General features: G+C 48.6%; 11 protein-coding genes; 8 read left to right on the top strand and 3 right to left on the bottom strand.

Moving 5' to 3' along the window:
* Positions 1-45: 45 nt before the first annotated feature.
* On the top strand, positions 46-1,205 carry FFUJ_00566 (probable 40s ribosomal protein s11.e, cytosolic; the record flags this gene model as incomplete). XM_023573150.1 has 4 exons in its annotated part: positions 46-65; positions 502-677; positions 840-1,078; positions 1,137-1,205. The coding sequence occupies 4 exons, from the start codon at positions 46-48 to the stop codon at positions 1,203-1,205; spliced, it is 504 nt and encodes a 167-aa protein (XP_023425458.1).
* A 668-nt stretch (positions 1,206-1,873) lies between these two features.
* On the top strand, positions 1,874-2,847 carry FFUJ_00567 (uncharacterized protein; the record flags this gene model as incomplete). XM_023573149.1 has 2 exons in its annotated part: positions 1,874-2,362; positions 2,416-2,847. The coding sequence occupies 2 exons, from the start codon at positions 1,874-1,876 to the stop codon at positions 2,845-2,847; spliced, it is 921 nt and encodes a 306-aa protein (XP_023424921.1).
* A 728-nt stretch (positions 2,848-3,575) lies between these two features.
* Positions 3,576-5,026, bottom strand: FFUJ_00568 (uncharacterized protein; the record flags this gene model as incomplete). XM_023573148.1 has 2 exons in its annotated part: positions 3,576-4,402; positions 4,450-5,026. The coding sequence occupies 2 exons, from the start codon at positions 5,024-5,026 to the stop codon at positions 3,576-3,578; spliced, it is 1,404 nt and encodes a 467-aa protein (XP_023424920.1).
* Positions 5,027-5,589: 563 nt separating this feature from the next.
* Positions 5,590-6,177, top strand: FFUJ_00569 (uncharacterized protein; the record flags this gene model as incomplete). XM_023573147.1 has 3 exons in its annotated part: positions 5,590-5,892; positions 5,943-6,066; positions 6,122-6,177. The coding sequence occupies 3 exons, from the start codon at positions 5,590-5,592 to the stop codon at positions 6,175-6,177; spliced, it is 483 nt and encodes a 160-aa protein (XP_023424919.1).
* A 220-nt stretch (positions 6,178-6,397) lies between these two features.
* Positions 6,398-7,021, top strand: FFUJ_00570 (uncharacterized protein; the record flags this gene model as incomplete). XM_023573146.1 has 2 exons in its annotated part: positions 6,398-6,487; positions 6,536-7,021. The coding sequence occupies 2 exons, from the start codon at positions 6,398-6,400 to the stop codon at positions 7,019-7,021; spliced, it is 576 nt and encodes a 191-aa protein (XP_023424918.1).
* A 1,128-nt stretch (positions 7,022-8,149) lies between these two features.
* On the top strand, positions 8,150-9,442 carry FFUJ_00571 (probable protein kinase ck2 catalytic subunit ck2 alpha-3; the record flags this gene model as incomplete). XM_023573145.1 has 6 exons in its annotated part: positions 8,150-8,222; positions 8,279-8,320; positions 8,377-8,555; positions 8,613-8,807; positions 8,861-9,280; positions 9,329-9,442. 6 exons carry the CDS (start codon positions 8,150-8,152, stop codon positions 9,440-9,442), a joined length of 1,023 nt encoding a protein of 340 aa, XP_023424917.1.
* A 627-nt stretch (positions 9,443-10,069) lies between these two features.
* Positions 10,070-13,015, bottom strand: FFUJ_00572 (uncharacterized protein; the record flags this gene model as incomplete). The annotated part of the gene is made up of 1 exon (XM_023573144.1): positions 10,070-13,015. The coding sequence occupies one exon, from the start codon at positions 13,013-13,015 to the stop codon at positions 10,070-10,072; it is 2,946 nt and encodes a 981-aa protein (XP_023425533.1).
* Positions 13,016-13,673: 658 nt separating this feature from the next.
* FFUJ_00573 (related to Beclin 1 (coiled-coil myosin-like BCL2-interacting protein)) lies at positions 13,674-15,184 on the top strand (the record flags this gene model as incomplete). XM_023573143.1 has 2 exons in its annotated part: positions 13,674-13,758; positions 13,809-15,184. The coding sequence occupies 2 exons, from the start codon at positions 13,674-13,676 to the stop codon at positions 15,182-15,184; spliced, it is 1,461 nt and encodes a 486-aa protein (XP_023424916.1).
* A 598-nt stretch (positions 15,185-15,782) lies between these two features.
* Positions 15,783-16,808, top strand: FFUJ_00574 (uncharacterized protein; the record flags this gene model as incomplete). XM_023573142.1 has 2 exons in its annotated part: positions 15,783-16,218; positions 16,276-16,808. 2 exons carry the CDS (start codon positions 15,783-15,785, stop codon positions 16,806-16,808), a joined length of 969 nt encoding a protein of 322 aa, XP_023424915.1.
* A 961-nt stretch (positions 16,809-17,769) lies between these two features.
* On the top strand, positions 17,770-20,292 carry FFUJ_00575 (related to TOB3 (member of AAA-ATPase family); the record flags this gene model as incomplete). XM_023573141.1 has 2 exons in its annotated part: positions 17,770-18,001; positions 18,056-20,292. The coding sequence occupies 2 exons, from the start codon at positions 17,770-17,772 to the stop codon at positions 20,290-20,292; spliced, it is 2,469 nt and encodes an 822-aa protein (XP_023424914.1).
* Positions 20,293-20,687: 395 nt separating this feature from the next.
* FFUJ_00576 (uncharacterized protein) lies at positions 20,688-22,900 on the bottom strand (the record flags this gene model as incomplete). XM_023573139.1 has 4 exons in its annotated part: positions 20,688-21,135; positions 21,186-21,506; positions 21,559-21,944; positions 21,992-22,900. 4 exons carry the CDS (start codon positions 22,898-22,900, stop codon positions 20,688-20,690), a joined length of 2,064 nt encoding a protein of 687 aa, XP_023424913.1.
* Positions 22,901-23,519: the final 619 nt, after the last annotated feature.

Here is a 23,519-nt window from a genome sequence, read left to right as displayed (position 1 = left end):
TAATTGAGCTGTCGGGTCTTGTCGATTCTAAAGTCCAACTCCAACATGAAGCGCGACGATGATAAGTGATAGTGGGCTGTGACTTGGCTATCTCGCGTGTGTTTGTTTACTTTGGCTGCCAGGGGGGAGAGTGGGGCCTAGATTGATCAACTGCAGATGGCCCACTTTCGATCACAGCCATACTTTGCACCTCCTCACGTGATCCTGAGCCACAGCAATTTGAGAAGTCACGTGGGTGTCTGGCACCTGCCTCGCGAAAATTACAAGCCCTAATTATCCTTACTAAGGAAGGCACGCAAAAATTGGTGTTATTTTCTCCTTCCGCCTAGCATAGCCAATATCAACCTCGCCTTCACCCAGCTCAACCACACGCCATCTCGTTACGGTACCTGCCCGAGAAGGATAATTCAAGATGTCAGTGACAGTTCAGCCCAACTGCAACGTCGAAGCCGAATGAATACACGATGTTGAAGCCGAATGAGTCGCTAACCTTTGCATCAGGGCGACCGAGTTGACCGTCCAGTCGGAGCGTGCTTTCCAGAAGCAGCCTCACATCTTCCAGAACTCGAAGACCAAGACCAAGAGCACCCGACCGGGCAAGGGTGGCCGACGATGGTACAAGGACGTCGGTCTGGGTTTCCGAACCCCCAAGACCGCCATTGAGGGCAGCTACATCGGTACGTTCGACAGATTTGAGATTCTGGGACTTGGATGAGCACACGAAGACGAATTTTGCCAAACGATGGGCACATGAACAGCGACATCAATCGACCGTGCTGGGAGGGATTGGCGCAAAGACAATAAGACCTTGAGCGCATCACTAACATTTGGATCTGCAGACAAGAAGTGCCCTTTCACCGGTCTCGTCTCTATCCGTGGCCGTATCCTGACCGGTACCGTCGTTTCCACCAAGATGCACCGCACCATCATCATCCGCCGAGAGTACCTCCACTTCATCCCCAAGTACTCCCGTTATGAGAAGCGACACAAGAACGTTGCCGCTCACGTCTCCCCCGCTTTCCGTGTTCAGGAGGGTGACCAGGTCACCGTTGGCCAGTGCCGACCCCTCAGCAAGACTGTACGTTTTTAAAGAGCGAACGTACTGGTATCAAAGATGGCCGCTAACATGATTCAAGGTCCGCTTCAACGTCCTGCGTGTCCTGCCCCGAACTGGCACGTCCGTTAAGAAGTTCTCCAAGTTTTAAGTCGGGACTTTCTTCTGGCATTTTTTTCGGCGTGATAAGCATCAGGAGAGATGGGAAGTTTCTCCTGAAGGGTCGGGCACCGGATGTTGCGTTGCAAATGATTGTGCTATAGATGCAATCGCGAATAAAAAAGGATTCACGAAGACAATTGTTTTGGGTTGGTGGTTCAATCGGGCGTGATATGGCTAGGAAAAGGGTCGTCATGATCTCAAGATTACGTTCATACCTTTGACTATTCGCCGACCAAAAAATGCCAGTGCCGTGAGGAACTGTTGTTTGACCTATGTGATGCGGTTGTGTCTGTGGTGAAGACTCCAGTTCACGGTGGATATAACTGAAGTTTGATGATTAGGTGCCATTTCGCCTGAATAAAGGAAATAGTTATGACAATCATATGAAGAATTCCCATCTGACCTAAGTTCTTGATATTATGATGTCGAAGCAGCTGGAATCGTTAGGTCCTATGAATTCAATCTTGCCCGATGAACTACAAAAATTGGAGTTGGTATACAGTGCTTCGTACAGTGCATGACTTAAATTCTTACCTCCACATATCACAGTTGAAGCTATAGTTTTTGGAGTGTCGGCTTTAAGCCCAGCCAGCTTCAAACTCAATTCAACACTTTCCCTGTAGATTGGCGCCAGTTTAGAGAAACAAACTTGCTACCATGGGTTGGATATCTTCGGTCCTTGGTACCGACAAGTCGTCAGACCCTCTTTCAAAACTCGATCCAAGCCTTCGCGACTTTCTGGAGAAAGAATCTCCGCTCAAATACCCTTCGAACCAACCTACGAATCCCCCTCCAGCAAATCCGCAGCCCCCAAATGCCAATGCAGCGGCGACAGCTACAGAACAACAAAAGCCAGTCGTACCTTCAGCAAGCCTGTATCAAGACGGTCGATATGCCCACCTCTGGAAGAACTACCAACCGCTCGCCGAGATTGAGGCAGAGACGGCAACAGATCATGAGAAGCTAATGAGCGTCTTGGAGGCATACAAGGAACGGAAAGAGGCCATTGGAAAGGCGGCATTGGAAAACTGTGCGGAATACCAAGAAGAGTGGGTGAATTGCATGAAGCACGGAAGCTGGGAGGACCAAATGCAGATGTGTAGGCATCAAGTTCGAAGATTTGAGAGGTGTTATATGATGCAATCAGTATGTTGTCTCTATTCGCTACACTTCGTGGCAATTTTCTAACTTTGTTTTAGCGTTTTCTTCGAGCGTTGGGGCATGGGTCAGTGGTAGGCAGATCGCATGAGGTGGAAGAAGATATCCAAATGCACGCCGACACTCTTTATCAGCGAATGATCAAGCACGAGGAGGCAGTCGAGAAGGCTAAGGCAGAAGGACTACCCGCGCCGGTCTTCCAGACAACATTGCCAAAAGCCAAGAAAGATGCGGTTATGCCCACTGAAGAACTTCAACAACAATGGAAAGAACAGCTTGACAAGCTACCGGCTGAGGAACGTGCGGTTGAAGAAGCTGCTCTTCGTGCTGATCTCCAGGCCAAGGCTGAGGTTGCCGGCAGCGTTCAGAAGATTTGGGATACACAGGCGGAGCAGAGGAAACAGAGGCAGGCAGAAGGCACCTCTACATTTGGAGATTACATTGCATCTTTGTTTGGGAAATCTGGGAAATAAAACGGCGAGGCAGGGGAGCAAGTTGTACAATCCTGTATATTATGATAAGCAGACTATGGCATACCTCCCTGGCTGTATGACTCAATGTAAGACTACATGAATAAATGTATCAATATAATGAATGCATTTTTGGTTGTTGTTTATTTTAATGTCTTATCAGTTCAGTATCCCAGCATGATCAACACGACTAACCTGAGATATGGACTGCAATAATTGTCCGTCATCAATGCGGCGCCATTATAGTTTGTACATGCCCTATAAGTATATAAGATGCCTCAGTTCATTTAAAAAGACTATAAGGGACCTATACAGAAACCATTTTGCTCTGATCTTATACCCCAGCTTTGAAATTTAACCTCATGCTACCCTAGAGCGTGCGAATACACCCCGCAAATGTGTGCGACTTGATCATAGTCTCGCAGACTTCATGGCATTAGTCAAGTAGCACGGTTCCGTGGTCTAGTTGGTTATGGCATCTCGTTAACACCGAGAAGGTCCCCGGTTCGATCCCGGGCGGAACCACACTTTTTGCTACTGTTAGGTCTTAAAGCATTAATATTATTTTTATACTATAATGAAAGAGAACACCAGTATATAATATATCATAGGTTAAGCAAGTCTCTCTATAACTTTATGCTTGTTTTTTTTTTAATACAATTACTTATATTGTCTTTATAGCATTTACAAGATTAACCAATTGTTTGTCTATTCCTCTTGGCAGAACGATATTATCTATTCTTTACCTTCATCCACCCACTTGTTCCCCGACGCGGAGAATTCTTATCGCTACCTAGCAAGTCCTTGCTGGGCTGATTCGTATCAACAACCTCTTCTTCAACTTTCCAAGCATCATCATCCAGAACTTCCCAGTCAGGGGCAGGCGCCTCACTGAGCAGCTTCTTCTTCAGCTTGTCGGCCAATTTGATCGGACCAGGAAGCTTGAACGTCTTACTGAACTCGGTGCCTTCAGCTCCGCCGAGGTAGTAGAAAGTTGTGCCGTGGGAATATTGTCCCATGCGGCTGACATGGGTATCAGCATCATTCTTAGATGCGCTCGAATCTTTCTTGTTAGATGAAGAAGGATAGATGTTTCCACCAACATTTTGGTGATTTGTGAGGAGATCGTGTAAATTGCGGCCCATATTGCAAATATCCTCAAAGTGAGTCCTATCACCTATCGAAACACCTTGCGTACTGCAAGCCCAGGCGATGTTGTAGGCGAGCAGAGTCACACCTTCTATGAAATATGAGAACGTTGCTGGATCTTCCTTGGCCAACAGCGCTGGTGGCTTGTCAATAAAAAGAGGTCTTGGACTTGAAAGACGCTGGGACTCTGTGTCTCCGGAGTGAGAAGAATTCCCTACTCCTGCCTGACTAGGAAATACTGGAACTCCAGATCTGTAAGAGGCAGAGAGATTGAAGATAGTTGGCCGTGGGTAGTCGCGATGAGGAAGAGTAATTGCTGCAGGAAGACGGATTGAAAGATAGTGTGATACGAGCATAAGGATATGACAAATGTGGCTGAGAGATGTCGAAATCATCTCCGATGTTGATGCTATAAAGGAGTTAGTGCATAGTCGAAATAGTCGCGGGAGAGCCTACAGTTCATTGTGGCCAAATCAACAACGGGGATTCCGCCAAGGTAATACTCATATTTGCCAGTAGAGCCTTCTTTAACACGTTCAAGTCCATATAGTCGGGCTGCCTCCATGCAAAGAAAAGATCGTGTACGAGCCATATCGCCAGCGCTGCGAGACCACTTATACTTGAGTCTGCCAATGTCCGTCTCTATGTCCTTTTGTTGTTTCACTCTGCGCTCAACCAGGCCACCAGATACAGCTGCAATATCCGACTTGCGACGAGAGAGCGTAGCTTTCCGGGCCTGGATCTCCTCTCTGGCAGCTTTGATGTCATTTCTGAGCTTATCGGCAGCGGCCAATATCTGGGTCGTCCTAACCTCGGCTGTTCGTTGTTGCGCCTGAAGTGATTCTCTATGAAACTTGTTTGGGGTACTCGTCTCATCTAATAATTCGTTTATTTCATTTTGGAGACTCTCATTTTGCAGGAGAAGTTCCACATTGCTTATGCGGCCATCAAGAAGAGAGTTCCTGGCGTCCACGGTGCAGAGAAAAGGAAGACGCTCTGGGTCATGTATGCGATGACAGATATCGCAGTCCATACTGGCTTTGTATCTTTGCCACTTGCGTCAAGGCAGTTGTCGCTATCTGTTGATTAAAGAAGACCAAGGGAAGCACGTTCAGCCTTCTGGTAATAAAACAGGAGAGGCGGGGCGCATCTTCGTAAGCCCGAAATAAGCGGTTGAAAGTGAAAGTGAAAGCCAGATGACTTGTAGGTTCTGAGGTTGAAGATGGGAGTCACGAGTCGAGCAATGATACGGAGTAGTGACAATGCTGTGGCGCATGAACGTAAGCCACACAGGCAGCCAACGAAATGATGCAGGAACACCCACACTTCAAGACTTCCTGTTAGTGAGCAAGTATATTTAATCCAAGTAGGTACCTTAACTTCACAATTCAGGTGTCGGGAAATGATCTTCCTTCATTGAGCTCAGTAAGCTTTGACAGAGCAATCACCACTTTGTGGGATACAAGATTCAAAGACCCCTTACCAACGCTTCAATACAGTTGATCAGGCTGCTCACTCGACAGTGCTGCACGTTCCTAACAGACCCCTGTTGCTTGGCCGACAACACCCCTGGCGATTGAACGCGAAATGCCCAACATGGATACAGCACTTCCACTACAACAAGACGGCGAGAATCGTCACAGTCAAGACGATATCAAAGTCACTGTCCCTGCTCCTGAGGAATCAAACATGAGCAGCATCCAGAAACACCCGCACGCTAATAGAAGGACACCCGAACCTCAAGATGATCGACAACCCAACAATTCTGATCCGCCAGATACCCCTGGTGTTTTAGAACCATTTAACTGGGATGAGTTTGAAGCGCGTTATGAGGCTGCTTTGCAAGAGGCAGATGAGCGGGAGCGGGAGATTCTGAAGGAGGCGGATGCTCTCTCAAAGGTGAGTTCTTTTGAGCAATGATGCAGACTGATGAAACTAACGTTGGGGAGTACTTCAAAATCTGGGCTGCGTCTGCGTCTGCGCATGATGATGAGCGGGCAGCGAAGCGCCTGCAAACACGACGACGCTTTGTGAATCTCGCTGAAGACAAAATGGAACGGAAACAACAGCATTGTGAGCCCGGCGTGCTTTTTATCCCACCCTTGGACCAAATATTGACGCTTTACAGACGATCAAGTTGTGAGGGCCTTTGAGAGTGCTCTGGCACTTCTCAAGTCCCAGTGAGCTATCTATGGGCTCCGAGTTGATGGCGGAAGCTTCAACCGGCTCCATCATCAAACTTTTGGACTGTCTTCACACAACATACTTTGCTTACCAAAACGCTAGCCAGGCTGCAGCACATATTTATCTCTTTCACACCGGATCGAATTGATGTTGGTGCATTGGCACGTGACATAATTTCGGCCTGGACGCGTCCTCCGCCAATCTCGCCAAATCGCAAATCATGCCTGATCTCGCGTTAAAAAACCAAGACATGCCGCAATCAAATAATGGAAGTACAACAAATGCGCATGTAATACCCAACATTTTCACCGTACGTTACCCAAATACGCGCATTTTGATTCTTTACTGACATTTCTAGGATGATCTTGTTACTTTCCACGAATCCCATTTCTCGCACACCGCCGTCGCCGTCTTTGGATCTGAATTCCTAGACTCACCCTCCCAGGATCAAACTCAAGATGAGGCCGTCGATGGCAACTGGGAGGAGGATGACGACAGCCTGGGCTATTATCCGGATGGTGTGAAAAGGACCTTGACGGATGCGCAAATCGAGATATTTCGACATTCAGAACTCGAAACTCTGCGCAAAGAGAAAGAAAGAGCGAAACATCTACGCTCAAAAGAAACAGCGCCATCGAGCGAGGTCATGGATTTGAGTGATGCTACCCATATCTCCACGCAAACTAAAAACATGACGTCCTCATTACCCACTTCCTTCCAGAGCAATAAGAAACGAAAGAAGAAGAAAGGTCTTCAGCGCCCTCGCCCCGAACCGAAACCAGACTTGCGCAAACGAACCTGGGACGTTGTGGACAAGGGCTTGGACTCGCTGGAGTACGACTAAGCATGTTTCCTGGATGTACGGGGGATACTGCTTTTGGACTTTCCAACGTTGCCCACCAAGAAATTTCGACTGTAAGTTGATTCTGCCTACAGTGTGTTTGAACCTCATTATGATGAAAACCCTTGTATCGTCATCCTTAGTCGGATCGGGGCTGGAGGTGGACGAAGTATCGGCTCCCGCTGATATTGACACCTCTGCAGCCCTGAAATGTCGAGCAATTAATCTTCTCTCTGAGAAATGAGACTTTCATTCGTGTTCTTCCTAGCAAGCAGTTTGTTTATGATGCTAACCATCATTGTGGTGTAGCATGCGGCGAATTAGGCCAGTTTCACAATTCAGCTTGTACATATTATATGTCTTTCGGCGACCAATTAATAGATGAGGTAGGCGCTTTGTCTCCGGTAGATAGCAAGCCATGTGTTCTGTTCGAGGCCTGTTCGTGATGCACGTGTGTTTGTTGAGTCCCAATATTGAATTCATCTTGTTTTCTGGGTCTCAGAAGAAATGGAAATAGGTAAATTCGCGAACAACATAACTCTAGGAGATGGGTTCACACATAATATTGACCTACCTTAGACTCAGTTTCCTTGAGCGTAAAATAATGACATTTGCTTAAATGGTGACAATATGTTAATCAAATAACACTGATTAACAGACTTAAACCCTTTGGCCTTGGATAGACTGTATAGGTTGAATGCCAGAAACAGCCATGGCGCATCCATTCAATCAGATCCTGCACAGGCCACCATCAATTTGCCTTGGGACTGATTTGGAGGTACTCGTGCCCATTCGACAGTGTTATCGCGGAACGGCCGATAAGCGCCACAGCGAATCACAGTCCAGCCCGCCCGCCAAAATAACGGGGCAAATCTGGGCTGGGCTGGACCCGACCTGAAATGCCATCCCACCTTGATTTTGCAAACCAAGTCAAAGCAGGTCCAGCCTCTCCTCTTCAGCCTCTTAGACTAGAGAGACCTTGGGTTGGGCTAGATTAGATATACGAGTACCTCGGCCTCAACCTCTCATCTTCAGCACCTCTATCGCTCCGACCGTCATCGACGCCCCGCGACACCATCTTCTTCCACCGCCAGCGTCGCCTCCCTGCGACGGTCTCGCTCTCTGCCCATCATGGCGCGCGTCTACGCCGATGTCAACCAGAGCATGCCCCGCAGTTACTGGGACTACGACAGTGTTAACATCAGTATGCCCTCACCCCACGTGAGAACTCCCTTGACAACAAAGCTGATAACTATGTAGGCTGGGGTGCCCTAGAAAACTACGAGGTCGTCAGAAAGATCGGTATGTCGTCGTCGTCCATTTCGTTGCTTGGTTATTGACCCCTTGTGCCTCTGTAGGTCGTGGAAAGTACTCTGAAGTCTTCGAAGGCATCAATGTCGTCAACTACCAGAAATGCGTCGTCAAGGTCCTAAAGCCTGTTAAGAAGAAGAAGATCAAGCGCGAGATCAAGATCCTCCAGAATTTGGCCGGAGGTCCCAATGTTGTTGCCTTGCTTGACGTTGTTCGGGATGCGCAGGTTGGTGCCAACTTTCTCAACGTCCATCGCAATATGGAACTGACCAACGGCAAATAGAGTAAGACGCCGTCCCTCATTTTCGAGCACGTCAACAATACCGATTTCCGAAGCCTCTACCCCAAGTTCAATGACATCGATGTTCGGTTCTACATCTTTGAGCTCCTCAAGGCTTTGGACTTCTGCCACAGCAAGGGTATTATGCATCGAGATGTTAAGCCTCATAACGTTATGATCGATCATGAGAACCGAAAGGTTGGTCAATCTGGCATTATACCTCCGACGTAGAGCTTACTGACTGTTTTCAGTTGCGTCTCATCGATTGGGGCCTGGCCGAATTTTATCACCCCGGTACCGAATACAACGTTCGTGTGGCCTCTCGCTATTTTAAGGGTCCAGAACTTTTGGTCGATTTCCAGGAGTACGATTACAGTCTCGACATGTGGAGCCTGGGAGCTATGTTCGCTTCCATGATCTTCCGAAAGGAGCCTTTCTTCCATGGGAACAGTAACTCTGACCAGCTTGTGAAGATTGCAAAGGTTCTTGGTACTGATGATCTGTTTGACTACATTGATAAGTACGAGATCGAACTGGATGCACAATATGACGACATTCTCGGACGATTCCAGAAGAAGCCATGGCATAGCTTCGTCACCTCGGAAAATCAGCGATTTGTTTCTAATGAGGCCATCGATTTCCTTGACAAGCTACTGCGATACGACCACCAGGTTTGTTCATAGCTCTAACATCTCCTGTCTGATCTAACAATTGTATAGGAGCGTTTGACCGCTAAGGAGGCGCAAGCGCACCCCTACTTCAACCCCGTCCGTGATCCCGAGGTTTTCAAGCAACACCTTGCAGCTGCTAATGGCGCTGCCAACAAGTCTTGAGAGGGCTCGGAGTCGTAGCTCTCCAACACTCATCATCTCTGGCGATCCATCTCGTGGCAACCCTTAACCATGATGCCCTGGACTGGCGGTCACTGCTTTCCTTTGTCGGTTCTCCATCCCTGATAGGATACACCCGTATTGGGAAGAGAATATCTCAGCCGGAACCGCCTCGATCCTTTCCGCCGTGAAAGCGCGCCGACTCAGTGGCTCTGTGAGATGGATTTCAGGAGACTGGGGCTGTATTGAGAATATCCTACAGCCTTAGCATGACGTACGATTCAAACGGTTCGGTGTAGTGAGGAGAAGCTTGCGCGACATGCCGCATCATCTCGGAAGTTGTTACAGGGGCGATGTGGAATGAGAACAATGTGGTTTCGGCGTTCCAGGTTCTGGGGGTTATGGCACGTTGAGATCGAGGGCTAATCTAATCACCAACACTCCTAACCTTTTTATTTATTTTTAGCTTTGTAGTTGGAGGTTTTCATGCTTTTGGGTCAGCTTTTCTCGAGTAGCGTAAGCATTAAATGAAACCACAGCGCCATGTTTGCTTGTTGTATATTGATTCCCACAACGTTTTATGTTCTACGGTCTTCTGTACCAAGTAATCTGCAAGATCAGAACGGCCATTTATATACAAGAGAAGCAAAAGTCTCGGCCACATTGATAACCATCTATACCACAGGTTCGTACCGTGCCCCCCGGTGTCTTAACAGTGTTGATAGGGCTGGACATCTCATGGAAACGCTTTCTACTGGGTGTCCGTTGGACTTCTCTGGTTAGGGCACTTGCTCGCCAAATCCTCTTCGTTGAAGGACGGACGCTTGCTGTCTTTGATGTTGATTTGACTCTGCGCGCTAACTCATCCCGAGACTCACCGGTGTCTGATTCCGAATCCGACACAAATGAGAGGAGGGATCGGCGTGATGATGGTGCACGAGTAGTACGAATGGAAGCATGACGAGGGGTGTGTGGTTTGTGAGAGCTTGAAGGGGGTTCTGTGAGGGGAGTCCTGGTATCTTTCGGCTTCCGTGGTGTCGATACCCCTTGAACCGTGGTATCTCGAGGCAATTCGGGGAGAGATTCGTCATCATGAACAGCTTCGTCTTGAGGAGGCGCATCATCAGACGAGTTGTCATTAAGACGAGGCCCACTCTCATCTGTTAGATCGCTATAGTTGGGAGGTTCTTCAACATGGATGGGCGAGGAAGGACTAGCGGTAGATGATTGCTTGTCTCTGACGGTTATAATGGTCTCCGGTGCTTTCATAGGCCCATCCAGAATTGTATTTGGTTCCCGCAATAGCCCGGATGGCGTCAGAGGTACTGGTTGTTCCTCTTGGTCATCTGAAACATCCTTATCGAGTTCTGTTGACTTGTATGTGCTGTTACTGGACTTTTGGAGCCTTTCCCGGGACCGCCGAAGCTTAATGGTCTCGTCTGAAGCTGTAGCTTGTGACCTATAAGATACTGGGCTCTTGGGCTTTGTCTTGAGAAGCCACTTGAGTTCGCCTGTTAGATGATGTGTTACGGGACGTTCTTCAGTCTCTGTATCATCATTATCCGATTTTGGTAGGGTTTCTTCATCGCGATCCGGGCAACCATGGCTCCTTGTGCCGTAGGTCGAGTGATCTTTGAACTCAGTTTCAATACCGGGATTCGCAGGATCTGGCTTCTTTGGCGCTCCAGTATCATGGCGTTGAAGCGCCGTGGGGCCCCTTGTTATGCCCTTCATACTGGAAACAGTATTATTGTTTTGAGCCTTGCGGGTTGAGCCTTTGGGTCTTCCCCGCTTGCGCTTAAGAGGCTCTATAGTCTGGTCCTGCATATCCCCAACCGTAGACTCAACTATAGGCGCTGCTCTTTGGTTGGGCTTTGGTGACCTCGCAACATGGACAATGAGATCAGCGCTTCGAATTCGATCATCTGTTGGCATGAGTGGCGATAAAGGCTTTCGGGTTTCTAGATGGCGTTTTGGTGCTCGGATCCTCGAAAGAACAAGAGGGGCTTCGTCGTCTGAAAGCTCCATGCTAGGAACGGGAGGTACATCAGAAGCATAGTGTTTGTCGTTTCCCACCTTGCGCTCCGGTGCCTCGGGGGCACTGCTGTTGAAAGGAGTCGCGGTGTCCTGTGAATCTGGTATAACCTGCCTTTGGGAGGTTATCCCCCTTTCGAGGGCTATTGTTCCCAGCGCATTGTCTTGAGGCTCCTCCGAGGACAAGGCACACTCATCACCGACATGATCGACGCTCTCAAAGTCTTTGCGAATGACTGGATCAGCTTTGTATAGCTCCACTCTCAAACTCTGGCCTGATTTCTGCCATTCTTTGGCGTCGTCCCAAGAGATCTTGCCCATATACTCAGTTTGTTTCCTCGCTCGGCCAGACCGTCTCCGACCAGAATCGTCTTCGTCGTTCTGCTGGGGCACTTTCACAGCATTTCCATTGGTTTCTTCCAGTGCCCCTTGTGAATGTCGATGAACCTCACCCTTCGCGGGTGATTCTTTTGATGGGAGGACAAGACTTGCCTCAGGGGTCGACGCTACCTCAGTAGTCTCAGAGAACATCAAATCATCGTCTTCGTCGGTATCATTTATCGTTCTATCAGGGGCGAGATCTTCCTGATTATCGAGTGGCTGTTCCTCAGACGTGGATTTGTGATGGTCATCTGCAACTGCCTCCTCTTCCGTAGGAGAGCTGCTGGGGTGTCTGCACATCGCCTGCTTGGAGGATGCTTTCATAGAGCCAGCCCGCTTTGTCTTCTTGGCCCGGTTACGACCCCAAATCGACGTCTGTCCGTTGTGAGAAGGGAAGTCGTATCTGCCTCCGGTAAACCAAGGTCCTGGCATACTCGGTGGCATGTTAAAATATGGAGGAATATCGTCTCGACCCCAGGCTTGCATGGGAAACCCGTACATCCCTCCCCAGGGCCCAAATCCTGGTGTTAGCCCGAACCCAACTGACGAACCTGGTCCATAGGATGGAGGACCAAAGTGAGATTCGCTGGCATTCAACATGGCGTTATTATTTTGTGAGGGATTCATGGTCGTATCCATATCAGTTTGTAGTGCTTCCCGAGACACTCCGCTGTGAGTTCTTTGGCTTTTCGGCGTGCCTTGCTCTGTAAACGTTGGTTCTTGGTTATTCTGGTTATCGCTCTGAGAATGTTGCACTCCTTTGACTGGTTCTTCGCTATCGGAATATCCATCCGTAAGGTCCTCGAGCAGAACTCCTTCATCTTCGTCGATATTACTGTCGCCCTCCATCCATAGTCCTTCAACATCTCCCTCATCTCGCATATTACGCAAGTGACCGTTGTTAACCACAATTTCTCCGGTGTTCATGTCGATCTCGTCGCCAATACCCTCAAAGTCCCGGCTGTATTTTTCGATAATATGAGCCATTGTGGCTTGCAGTTTATGGTCAGCATTTGCCCGCTTGAGTGCAAGCTGAATATCAGGGTCTCGACGCATCCTAATCTCTTGAGGATGTGAGGCAAGTTCGTCATCGTCACTTTCATCTTGAACCTCTTTATGAGGTGAAGAGCCCCGTCGCCTTTTCTTTGTCGGTGGCTCCATTGTGACTATGATCGTAACAAGCCCTGAGGAATCTTTGTTGGCATTAAATCATGCATGATTTGGCGACATATTCTTTATGAGGATGCATGGTAGCCCTCCAATTGATGGCTCCTGAATTCTTTGATGACGATGTCTCGTTGGAGGAGCAACTGAAGGGTCTAGACGCGCCGTGACGCGTAAAGTGCTTGGATCCATGTGGATCTTATCGATCAATTTGGCGGGGTTAAGTCCTGGCTACAGTCCATCCATGCTTACCTCAATGCAGACCATCCATTATCACCATATGGACGCTATCGACCTTTGATAGCTTCATGTGACCTTATGAAATAATATGAAAGCCAGGCTTAGTTGCGATAGCTCTTTATTTGCAGTTAGTTTCTTTTGTTTACTTGCTGTGCAATGAAGTATTACTAGTAGCTTATGCATTCTAAGTTTCTCCCTATGATTCCGTACCCTGATCAACTGCGCATTGGCTCGTGGCTCCCAGTGCTAAACATAACCCGACGTCACCGCTAAGACATCCACCACACTTTACTCTGTCCATTTCTTTACTTTCTCTGCCTTTCCCACCAACGACACGGCACGCTTTCTTAACAGCTCTGCACAGCGCATTCGTCCAGCAGCCAGCCTCGAACAATGCCTGCTCGTTAACCCAATTATGAACTGCCAGAAATGCCGCCAGCCTCTTAGGCTGGACGGATCCCTTGAGGATCTCAACCCAGCCGCCTACGATGTGCTTGTTTGTATGTGGCCTGATCCTTTTTCTGTGCATGTATCTGACCTTGCTCTCCAGCATCTACATCTCCCCAGACCCTCAAGAAATCAACTGTGACGAGCCCACGGATTACGCAACCACAAGAGCAAGCGCGCAAGTCTCTATACGAAACAGTTTCAAGAAATACCGGGCCACCGACGTTCAAGCGCAACCATGGAGGGCATCCCCGCGATTCCTCTATGTCTTTTGTTTTGTTGTCCGAGTCCCAGATGACTCATCCGAGTCAGCCTACAGAGTCTCCCGCTATGCCAACACCACTGCGCCGCGCCAGCTCTGCCAGAAGTAATGGGGATAACGTCGACGCGCCAGTTGGAAACGAGATGGATAGGGTCAACCGACTTTTCGAAATTCTATCTGCGCGATCCGATATCGACCACCCTATCTGCGTTGAATGTACGGAAATGCTTGTTGAGGGCCTACAGAAGAAGCTAGAGGTTGCTTCACGCGAAAGAGACGCCTATGTTAAACACCTGAAGGAGGCGAAAGCGAACAAGCCAAGCGAAGAAGACATGAAAGCTCAAGAGGAAGCGCTGAGAAAAGCTGAGCAGGATAGAGCAACAGCTATGGAAGAGCTGAAAAAGCTGGAGTCGGAAAAGACTTCCTTAGATGAGGAACTTGTAGCCCTTGAGGAGGAGTCGCGACAACTAGATAAAGAGGAGGAGAAGTTCTGGAGGGAACGAAACGAGTTTGCCACCAAGATGGGTGAATTCCAGGCGGAAAAGGACAGCATCAACGCCAAGTACAGCAACGACTCCCAGCTCCTAGAAAAGCTGCAGCGATCTAACGTATATAATGACACCTTTTGCATCAGCCACGATGGGAGCTTTGCGACAATCAACGGTCTTAGGCTTGGCCGTCTCTCCAACAAACCGGTAGATTGGCCAGAAATCAACGCCGCATGGGGACACGCACTGCTACTTTTGGTTACTGTTGCGGACAAACTTTCCTACAGATTTGATGGATATGACCCGCAGCCTATGGGAAGCACCTCAAGAATCATCCGATACGAAGTACCAAGCCCTTCTTCCAGTCGAATAGGCAGTCGTGCTGTCAATGCCCCCCCAAAGAAGCATGTACTCGAGTTGTACAGCTCTGGAGATATGCCTCTAGGATTAACCTTCATGCACCGACGCTTTGATAACGCCATGGTTGGGTTTCTGGAGCTTGTGCGACAGCTGGGCGGGTATGTGCATAGACAAACAGAAGCAACTGGTACACCTCTTAGCTTGCCATATAAGATTGACGGTGACAAGATTGGAGATGTCAGCATCAAACTCGGAATTGCGCAAGATGATGGATGGACAAAGGCGTGCAAGCTGACATTGACCTGTTGTAAGTTTCTGCTCGCGCACGCCAGCAACGTCACCTCCAACGCAAGGAACGGTGGGAACTGAATAGTTCCGTCGCTAGTCGATTGAAGGAACCTGGGGTTCTCTGGTTGGGGCTCTCTTGTGTCTCCCTTACCTCTGTACTAAGAGTGGTGGAGTTTTGGACAAGTTGGACGGCGTTATAGGGTGGAAATTGAGCATAGAGGCTGCGCCTATTCTGCCGTATAGAATCATTTGGCATTATGAATAGCAGTGAGCTGACAATGATTTATGCGTGACTGACTCGTTTCTAAAAGAGCGCAAACATTCAAATTGTTTGTTCCGGCCCGTATCAAACGAGAGTGGTTGGTGCCTTCTGCTAAGGTACCTTAGTCACCCGTTGCTGGCACGTCTGCTTTCTGTATAAGTAGAGGTTCAATGTTCACTCTGCGCATAACTCAGGTAAGGACCTACTAGGTCTAGGCATGCCTCTTTATTGTGTTCTTATTGTGCTTGTTCAATACCTACATTAGTACTTGGCAAGAGATCAAGCCAAACCAGGAGCTCAGGCAGTTACTTATTCTTCGTGATTCACGTTCTCGCTGCACTTCTCCTTTCAAACTTTCACATACACAACAATTCCCAACTTCATCAACCTGAAGCATCCTCTACCAGGCACTCAAAAATGGGCAGTTGTGCTCACTGTGGCAAGGCTTCAACCTTGGGGTGCTCTCATTGTGTGGGAGCTCCAGAATACGACGACGGAGATGCTGTCACTACCTTCTGGTGCAGCCCTGAATGCCGGGCAGCTCACGAGCCAACTCATCAAGAGTGTTGCTACAACCTGCAACGACGCAAAACTCTTTTACGTACAGCAAAGCTACTCAAAGCAGCACTTTTGGCGTACAAGGAGGTTGTATACGACATTCATGTGACAAGAATCTCACACGACAAGGACAACGGAACTCTAGTCCTCACACACAAACCGAACCGAATCGAGCGCCATCCTTTCCCGAGCCACCTCACAAGTATTGAAGAACACAAACAAGCTGCTCTTCTAGTAAACCAGTGCACTATGTCGATTTCTCTACTTGGTCCGATGGCCAGGGGTCTCTTGGCCGGTAGGTCAAGCCGTTTATTGGGATCCAGGGGTCATCTTGCTAATAGTTATCGATTAGGAATTGTCTCTCGAATGGATGTCGCCGTCGTTGAGATTCAGAATCCTCCCCTCACTATCAAATTTCACCCCCATGATGGCATCATGGCAGACAGGAAGTTCCATACCATTGTCGAAGCGACGTTGGACTCATCGGAGGAACGATGGCTGATCGACGTCACAGGCTGTCAGTATGGCTTCCGGGATATTCTGCTCCCCCTTCAGAAGTACATTGCACAGAACAACTGCTCCTCATATGAGCTGTTACAGCCTTACGGTCACACTGAAACCACCGACCAGGACGAGCTTCCACGCTCACCTTTGATCATACTCACGAGAGGGCCCAGTGAACAACAGTTGGCAGACATTGAGATCGAGAAAGGTTATCGCCGACACTTCGCCGCTCTAGTTCGCGCAATAGTTAATCAGGGATTGACTCAGGGGCCTGACGCTCAATTTGCAGCCACTCGCGATGAATTGGTCCGCAGAGTGATCACATACATGTCAAGTTATCAACCTCAGACGGCGGCATACCAGGAGAGCCCTACGTACTGAGGGCTCTCCACTGGCTTGCTCGGGTCCAGATGGGTCTGCGGGAACACAGAGGACTAGTTCCGATGGTTGGCTGCATAAGTAAGGTAGCCCAAGGCTTACTACGGGGCTTTTTGGAAGGCGGTGCAACCTCGTGGATGGTAGCCTACTTCTGCACGTAGCCAAGAATTGAGAAGTGATTCTTTTCTCAATGAGTCGAAAGCGATTTGCTTATTTCAGAAATAAATTTCGGTGTGAACTGGGACAGCGACCTCAGGTCAAGGTGCGAAAAACGCCCAATCGTCTCAAGGTCTACTAAATAGTCCCTGGAGTAAATGAGCTGTTTGGTGGAGTAATGATCTGGGAGCCTGGGAGCTTACATATGTACCCTCACAATAGCTTCACGCTATAAATCCCCACACATCAAACGACGATCCACTTTTGACCTCTAGCAATGCCGTTTAAGGCTGCGTAGGGCTGTACTGCAGCTGGCATGCCCAGTATCTCCACACCACTCCAAGTGCTAAACCCAGGGAGCAGGGAACTAGACGTTGAGAGAGGATGCCAAAATAAATTCATCAGAGAACCCCCTAAGCTTAGACAATTTAGGCAAACTTGCCTAAATCTTTCTATTATCTGGGATTGAGGTCCTAGGGTTTCTTGCCTCTCTATAGGCTACTCCAGAACTGTGCTACACTTGCTCAAGGCAAACAGCACGGGGCTTGGCACTAGGCGTTGCTGCCTTGACTGTTACATAGCTAATGACAGCGGAACTCCTTGATTGGGTGAACTGTTGCTCAATTTCGTGATAGGTCAGTCTCAGCTTACACAGCTTTGTCAATTGTTCTATAAAGTAGACAGGATGCTCACGTTTTCTCTCCTAGCCGGCTCATTCTCTCACCTTCAGACCCTCTTGACATAACTGTTTCTTGATTCCTGTGTCTTTCTTGTCTCTCTATAAGTTTGTTTGTTCTTCAGAATCACCATGGATACCCCTCAGCCTCGTGAAGTCAACATCGTTGATGGCGATGATACCAGCTCCATCGTGAGCTTCGAGGACATCCCACCCAGGTCCAGGCCAAGATATAGACATAGTCCGCATATGGCCTCTATGCCCAGGGTTTACCCAAAAACAGAAATCCTCAAGATCGATGGCAAAGTGCCAGATGTCCTTCATGTGGTCAAGTATCTCGGTTGGCAAAATAATGTCATAGAATGTCAGTTTTCAGCCATGTATTCTCCATGTTGATGTTGAGCTAACCGTACGATAGGTCGCCAAAGCCCCGTCGCTTTCAAGCATGTTCCCCCGTATGGATTCAATGGCGATATCAACCTCGTTGTCGATGATGATGCAACTGGAGATGAGAAACCCGTTCTTGAGATCATCACGAAGGTCTTGCCCCGGAGTCGATCCCCCATCCCTATCCACCGTCGGTCTCGAGGTCCTCGAGACCAGGAAGACAGGCCGATTACTGAAGCATTCGAGAACATTGATTATCGCTACGACAATCTCTACCCAGAAGAAGGTCAAGATCCCGAAGTTCCTGGTCCAGAAATTTCCCGTCCCTTCATGATCATTCATTCAGATCACCTTATCAATGCCCTCAAGGCTGTAGTGGCCTACTATCCTTACGTCAGCTTTGACGGCAAGCCTGTGAAGATCAATGCCCCTTACCGAGTCCTCTACCATCATAGGCAGGAGCTCGCCCGTTACAAGGATAATCAACCATTGGCCCATGACCCTGACTACGCCGCGACTACATCAAAGCATATCGACGTTCTCCTCAAGTTCCTTGACGATAACCTCGGCGATGAGATCCGTCGTGAAGAGGAGCGCCATAAACTTGCTACCCCTAGGGCTACCTTTGATCTCTTTTGGCTTCTGCTCAAGCCAGGAGATGTCTTCTACGCAAAGCGCTATGATATCTGGACCCCATATGTCATTAGCAGCGTCACTATGGGACAGGGACACAACAACTCATGTGATGTCTACAACATCAATTGCTGGATGCTCGAGTCAAATGGTACAAAAGTCAATCGCTTCATGTTCAGCTACAACCTCTCTCCCTGGCTTGGTGAGCAAGCCATCGGGAGCCTTTCCATCATTCCTGCAGCTTTTTGGCCTGAAGACCTCGAAGCCCAAGGCGGAATGACAATGAAGGAAAAGAACATTGCCCTAGGCAAGCTCTATTGGGAGCTTTTGAAGCGGCCAACTTACATGGACTACGAGGGACTTCTTGTGAATTCCGGGCCGAGCAACAGACAATGCCGTGGGCCAACCGGCTTCATGTGCGGCCGTGTTATCTGTGATGCCCCTGGATTTGACACATTCTATAATCAAGGACCCGATAACATGCGCGGAGGTCGCTATCACCGCATCCCGGTTTACAATGAAACCGCGCCTCCTTCCAAGGACCATCTTCCCAAGGATCTTCCGCGATGTGGCTGCGATGCCTGTATGGCAAATCGCCCAAGCTATAGTACCGAAAGTCCGTATCATGGATTTGAAGACCTTGATCCTACCCAAGACTCTCCCCCAGATAGCGACCTCTTCTATCTTGTGTGCAGCAAGACTATGCCAGGATTCCTCCTTGGCGACCGACGATGGGGTCACTTAAACATCGCCAACCTGAAACAGTTGAAGACGGACAAGGAAGCTTTCAAGTATCTTGTTCTTGATGGTGAGATCAAGATGACTGTCAAGGCCTTGATTGGAAAGTTTGCTGCTGACCTGGGAGACGGGAAGCTGTCCCCTTGGGGTAATGACTTTGTTAAGAACAAGGGAGAAGGCCGAATCTTCCTGCTCCATGGCGCACCCGGCGTTGGAAAGACTTGCACCGCTGAATGCGTTGCCGAGCTCACCAATCGGCCCCTTATTTCACTTACCAGTGGTGATCTCAGCGTTGACTCATTCAATGTTGAGGCCAACTTGAGCTACTTCCTTGAGCTTGGCCAACGCTATGGTGCTCTTGTACTTCTTGATGAAGCGGATATCTACCTCGAGCGCCGTCGCTCTAAGGATATTACCCGGAACGGGCTTGTATCTGTGTTTCTCCGGGCCCTCGAGTACTATCGTGGAGTTCTCTTCCTGACGACCAATCGTGTTCAGTCATTTGATACCGCATTCCTCAGCCGTATTCATGTCGCATTGCATTACAAGAGTCTTACTCACGAGGACTGTGAGCGCATCTGGACTCATAACTTTGATCGCTTGAGCCGAGATTCAAACGGGTTGATCCATGTCTCTGGTGCGGCTCGCGACTTTGTGTGGGATAGCCAGGATGTTCGTAGCCTCAAGTGGAATGGGCGAGAGATCCGCAATGCCATGCAAACAGCCCTCGCTCTGGCTGAGAATGAGGCTCACGAGGAGAATTCGGAGCGGGTTACAATCACCGAGAAGCATCTCAGGGCAGTTGTGAAGATGAGCCGTGGATTCCGCGACTACATCAAAACTGCAGTCCCCCTTGAGGGATTTGAGAAGACTCTCAACGATTCCGACGAGGAATGAAGTAAGGGGATTCAAATTACCTCTTATTGTGTGTGTGGTGGTGGTGATTTTATTACTTTCGTTGAACGACATATGTAGTGAAGGCAATCTATTTCGCAGGCTCAGCGTCCATTCAGGAGTCTCTTTGTTAGCACATTAGCTCTTAACGATTTATGACCCCCAGACTGAACACAAATGAGCTTCATGATTTACATACAGTTTTGTGACGATAGCAACATGTAATTGGCGAGATACAAATATGTGCGATTGGTCCTACAGGGTCTTCCATCACCTCTACTAGAGTATATTAAATCTACCTAGTGATCTGTGCTGTGAAAAACTTAAGTTTGCAACAAGCTATGGATATTAGGATATCATTCGATTGTTCCTTATAAACTGGGTTGATGCATTGTTGTTCATACTTGGCGATACATATGTCTCAAAATTTCGGCCATCTGCCCAACGTCAACAGCATCCACTGCCCAACGCTCCAGTGTGTGTATCGCTAGTTCAATGAGCATTTGCCACTGATCAGGAGGATGGATTCGGTGCGGATTAGAGGCAGTAGCAAGAATAATACATGCGCTTAGGAAGATCTTACGAGATATTAGCCATGTACCACCATGACGCCCGTGGAAAGCGAGACGATGGATCATTTTGGCACAGATATTGACTTCTTTGAGCGCAAGAGTGTGCATCTGAGGAAAGATAGGATCGTCTTGAGGACAGTGCAGCAGGTAATAAAAGATAGGGCGAAGCGTATACTCTTGCCAGAGGGATGCCCTGCCTTGAAGAGCAGATGCAAATTCCTCTTCTGGAAGTCTATCGTTTTCAAACTGGACTGCAGCAGGAAGATGGTAATGCCTGAAGCTCCTGTCAGTTTGTAGCCCACGTTAAGCCAAGTAGAAACTTACCACTGCGATATCTGTTGCTCAGATTCATGATACTGGCGAATCAAGTATGTTGGGTGTTTCATCCAATACTCTTCCCCATTTCTGTACAAAAGGTTCAAGGTCTCGTCTACCGTACGTCGGATGGAAATTTCGGACAGATAGTAGTACCACCCTCGTTCGTCAACATAGCGTTGCTCTTCATCCTGGTCAATATGTGAGCCTTCAATTCTCGGAGTCTGCCCAGTTCCAGCCAATAAGCCTTCCGGGGGTGTTGGAAGCGGCTCTGGGTATGAGAAACTCTCGAGGGCACTCGGTCGCAATCCTAGTTCAAAGACAAGCTCACTGCAAACGAATCAACACTCAACTACCAGATATATCGGTGATCATTACTGACCTTTCTGCTCGAAAGCAGGTCCAGAAGAGTCTCTGCTCTAAATGATAGTCTGCCGGGTTGTTTTGCCGAAAAGGCACTCGGGGTCTTTCACCACGCTGGCGCAGGTGAATCTCCAGACGGGAACAGGCTTGTTGAACGTAGTACCACGCTCTCAGCGGGCGAAAGGCAAATTTCTCGAAGATGGTCGCCAAGACAAAACACTGAATATCTTCAATAGTATTACCAAGAAGACCCATCCTCTTTTGCGCTGCTGCAAAGTATGGCTCAGCCCTGGGACCCTGGTCGGGGTCGTCTCTTTGCCGAAGCTGCTCCCGAGTTGGCAGGACAAGATACTCATTTGGTTTTATCCAAAAGCCAGTATATTCAGCCAGAGCACATGACAACAGCTAGAATTGTTAGGTTGATAGTATATGAAGAGAAGTGGCGGGCTTACAACGAGGCAGGATGGAGTGTCCCATTTCAGACCATTTTCTTCTGTAGTACGAGCATGCCTCAGGAGTTGCTGGCCGTCCAGAACCGGATTTCGGGGATGCACATGTGCAAGAAACTTTCGGCAGAGGGTGACAAATGAGGATTCATCGATGCCCTTCCCAGTACTATTTGGTTTCTGTACACTGCTTTCTTTGTATCCCGGACTTAGTGGGAACGAGTCAATGTCACGGGCATCGCTCGGGATAATGTTGCTGAGTGCCGGCCATTGAAGCAGGGATTCACAACGTAGAGCAGCAAAGGGAAGCCGCTCAGATTCGTGCGGTTTCACTTGTGATCCCTTTTGTGTTTCGTATTGTGCACCAGCAGAGAACCTTGTCCATGGACTGCCAGCTGCGGGTGTTTGGGGGACTTCGATGTTAGTGAGCATAGGCTCAACATCTGAGAGAGGTCGAGGTGAGTCGTTGGTCTTCTGGAGTATCTCTTTTATTTCATCCAGACGGTCCAGTATCTGACGATTGGAAACTGCATCTTCCACCCCATCATCTCCCATCTCACTGTCTGCGTCGGAATAGATGCACTTGGCTCTATGTCGCACACAAAAGCCACATGTTGGACGAACATTATCGCACTTTGTCTTACGGACACGGCAGAATTGACAGGCCGTCACAGCGCGTTTCCTGCGAGTAAAGTCTGTGGTGGTAAGTCGGCGCTGTCGTTTACCCGATCCTTGGGAATGGGCATCATCGTGATCTTGACCGTCTTGGGTGGTGGGCTCTTCCGGCGAGTTGCAGGAGAAGCCCGGCGATGTTGCAGATGTGGTCGGAAACAGGGTTGTTGTACTGTCTCTTCTGATGGGAGCACGAAGGTCGAATGAGTATGACATTGGGATCCGAGAGTTGATGCCGGTCATGGTGGACGTCCATTCATACAAGAATTACTGGCTCTTGACATCCGTTCATTCATCCATTCATTGACGGCGGAGGTGGGGAAGAGCGGACGGAAGCCCGAGGTTGGAGAAGCCGAAGCGGGCAAAGGTCATCCAGAAGCTGGGTCTTCCGAAGACGCCAATTTCTTTTTAGTTTTGTAGCCATTTTTGGGTTATCGTGGAAGACCATGATTGCCCGCGGTACAAGGTGGAAGGCGTCATCGCCATTTGCCATTGCGGCATCCTCTCATGTGTGGATGTGATAAGGAGTGGAGTTCTGGTGTTCCACTACGAGTTTGAGCCTTTGAGTGCATTGATCTCGATTTTATTTAGAATACATGTGTTTAAAGTATGTGATGTGTGTTCGAAGTGAGAGAAAGTTGGAGGTTGGTGAATTTCGGTGATGAACATAAGTAGGAGGAGCCAATATCATCGATATGCATAGACCTGCGTGGTGTTCCCTCATGTTGACCTCGGGTTGGATAGAGAAATGCGATTTAGATACAACAGCTGTGAAGTCTGAAAAGTGTGAATTCATTTGGTAGATAATAGATGAAGCCTTTCACACCCCCTTCACATCCGAATTCAAAAAAGGACTGTTAGG

Source organism: Fusarium fujikuroi, chromosome FFUJ_chr01 (assembly GCF_900079805.1).
Source record: "Fusarium fujikuroi IMI 58289 draft genome, chromosome FFUJ_chr01".
Lineage (NCBI taxonomy): Eukaryota > Fungi > Ascomycota > Sordariomycetes > Hypocreales > Nectriaceae > Fusarium > Fusarium fujikuroi.
Note: the sequence above shows the minus strand (reverse complement) of the source record. Positions and strands in the feature narration are given on the sequence as shown.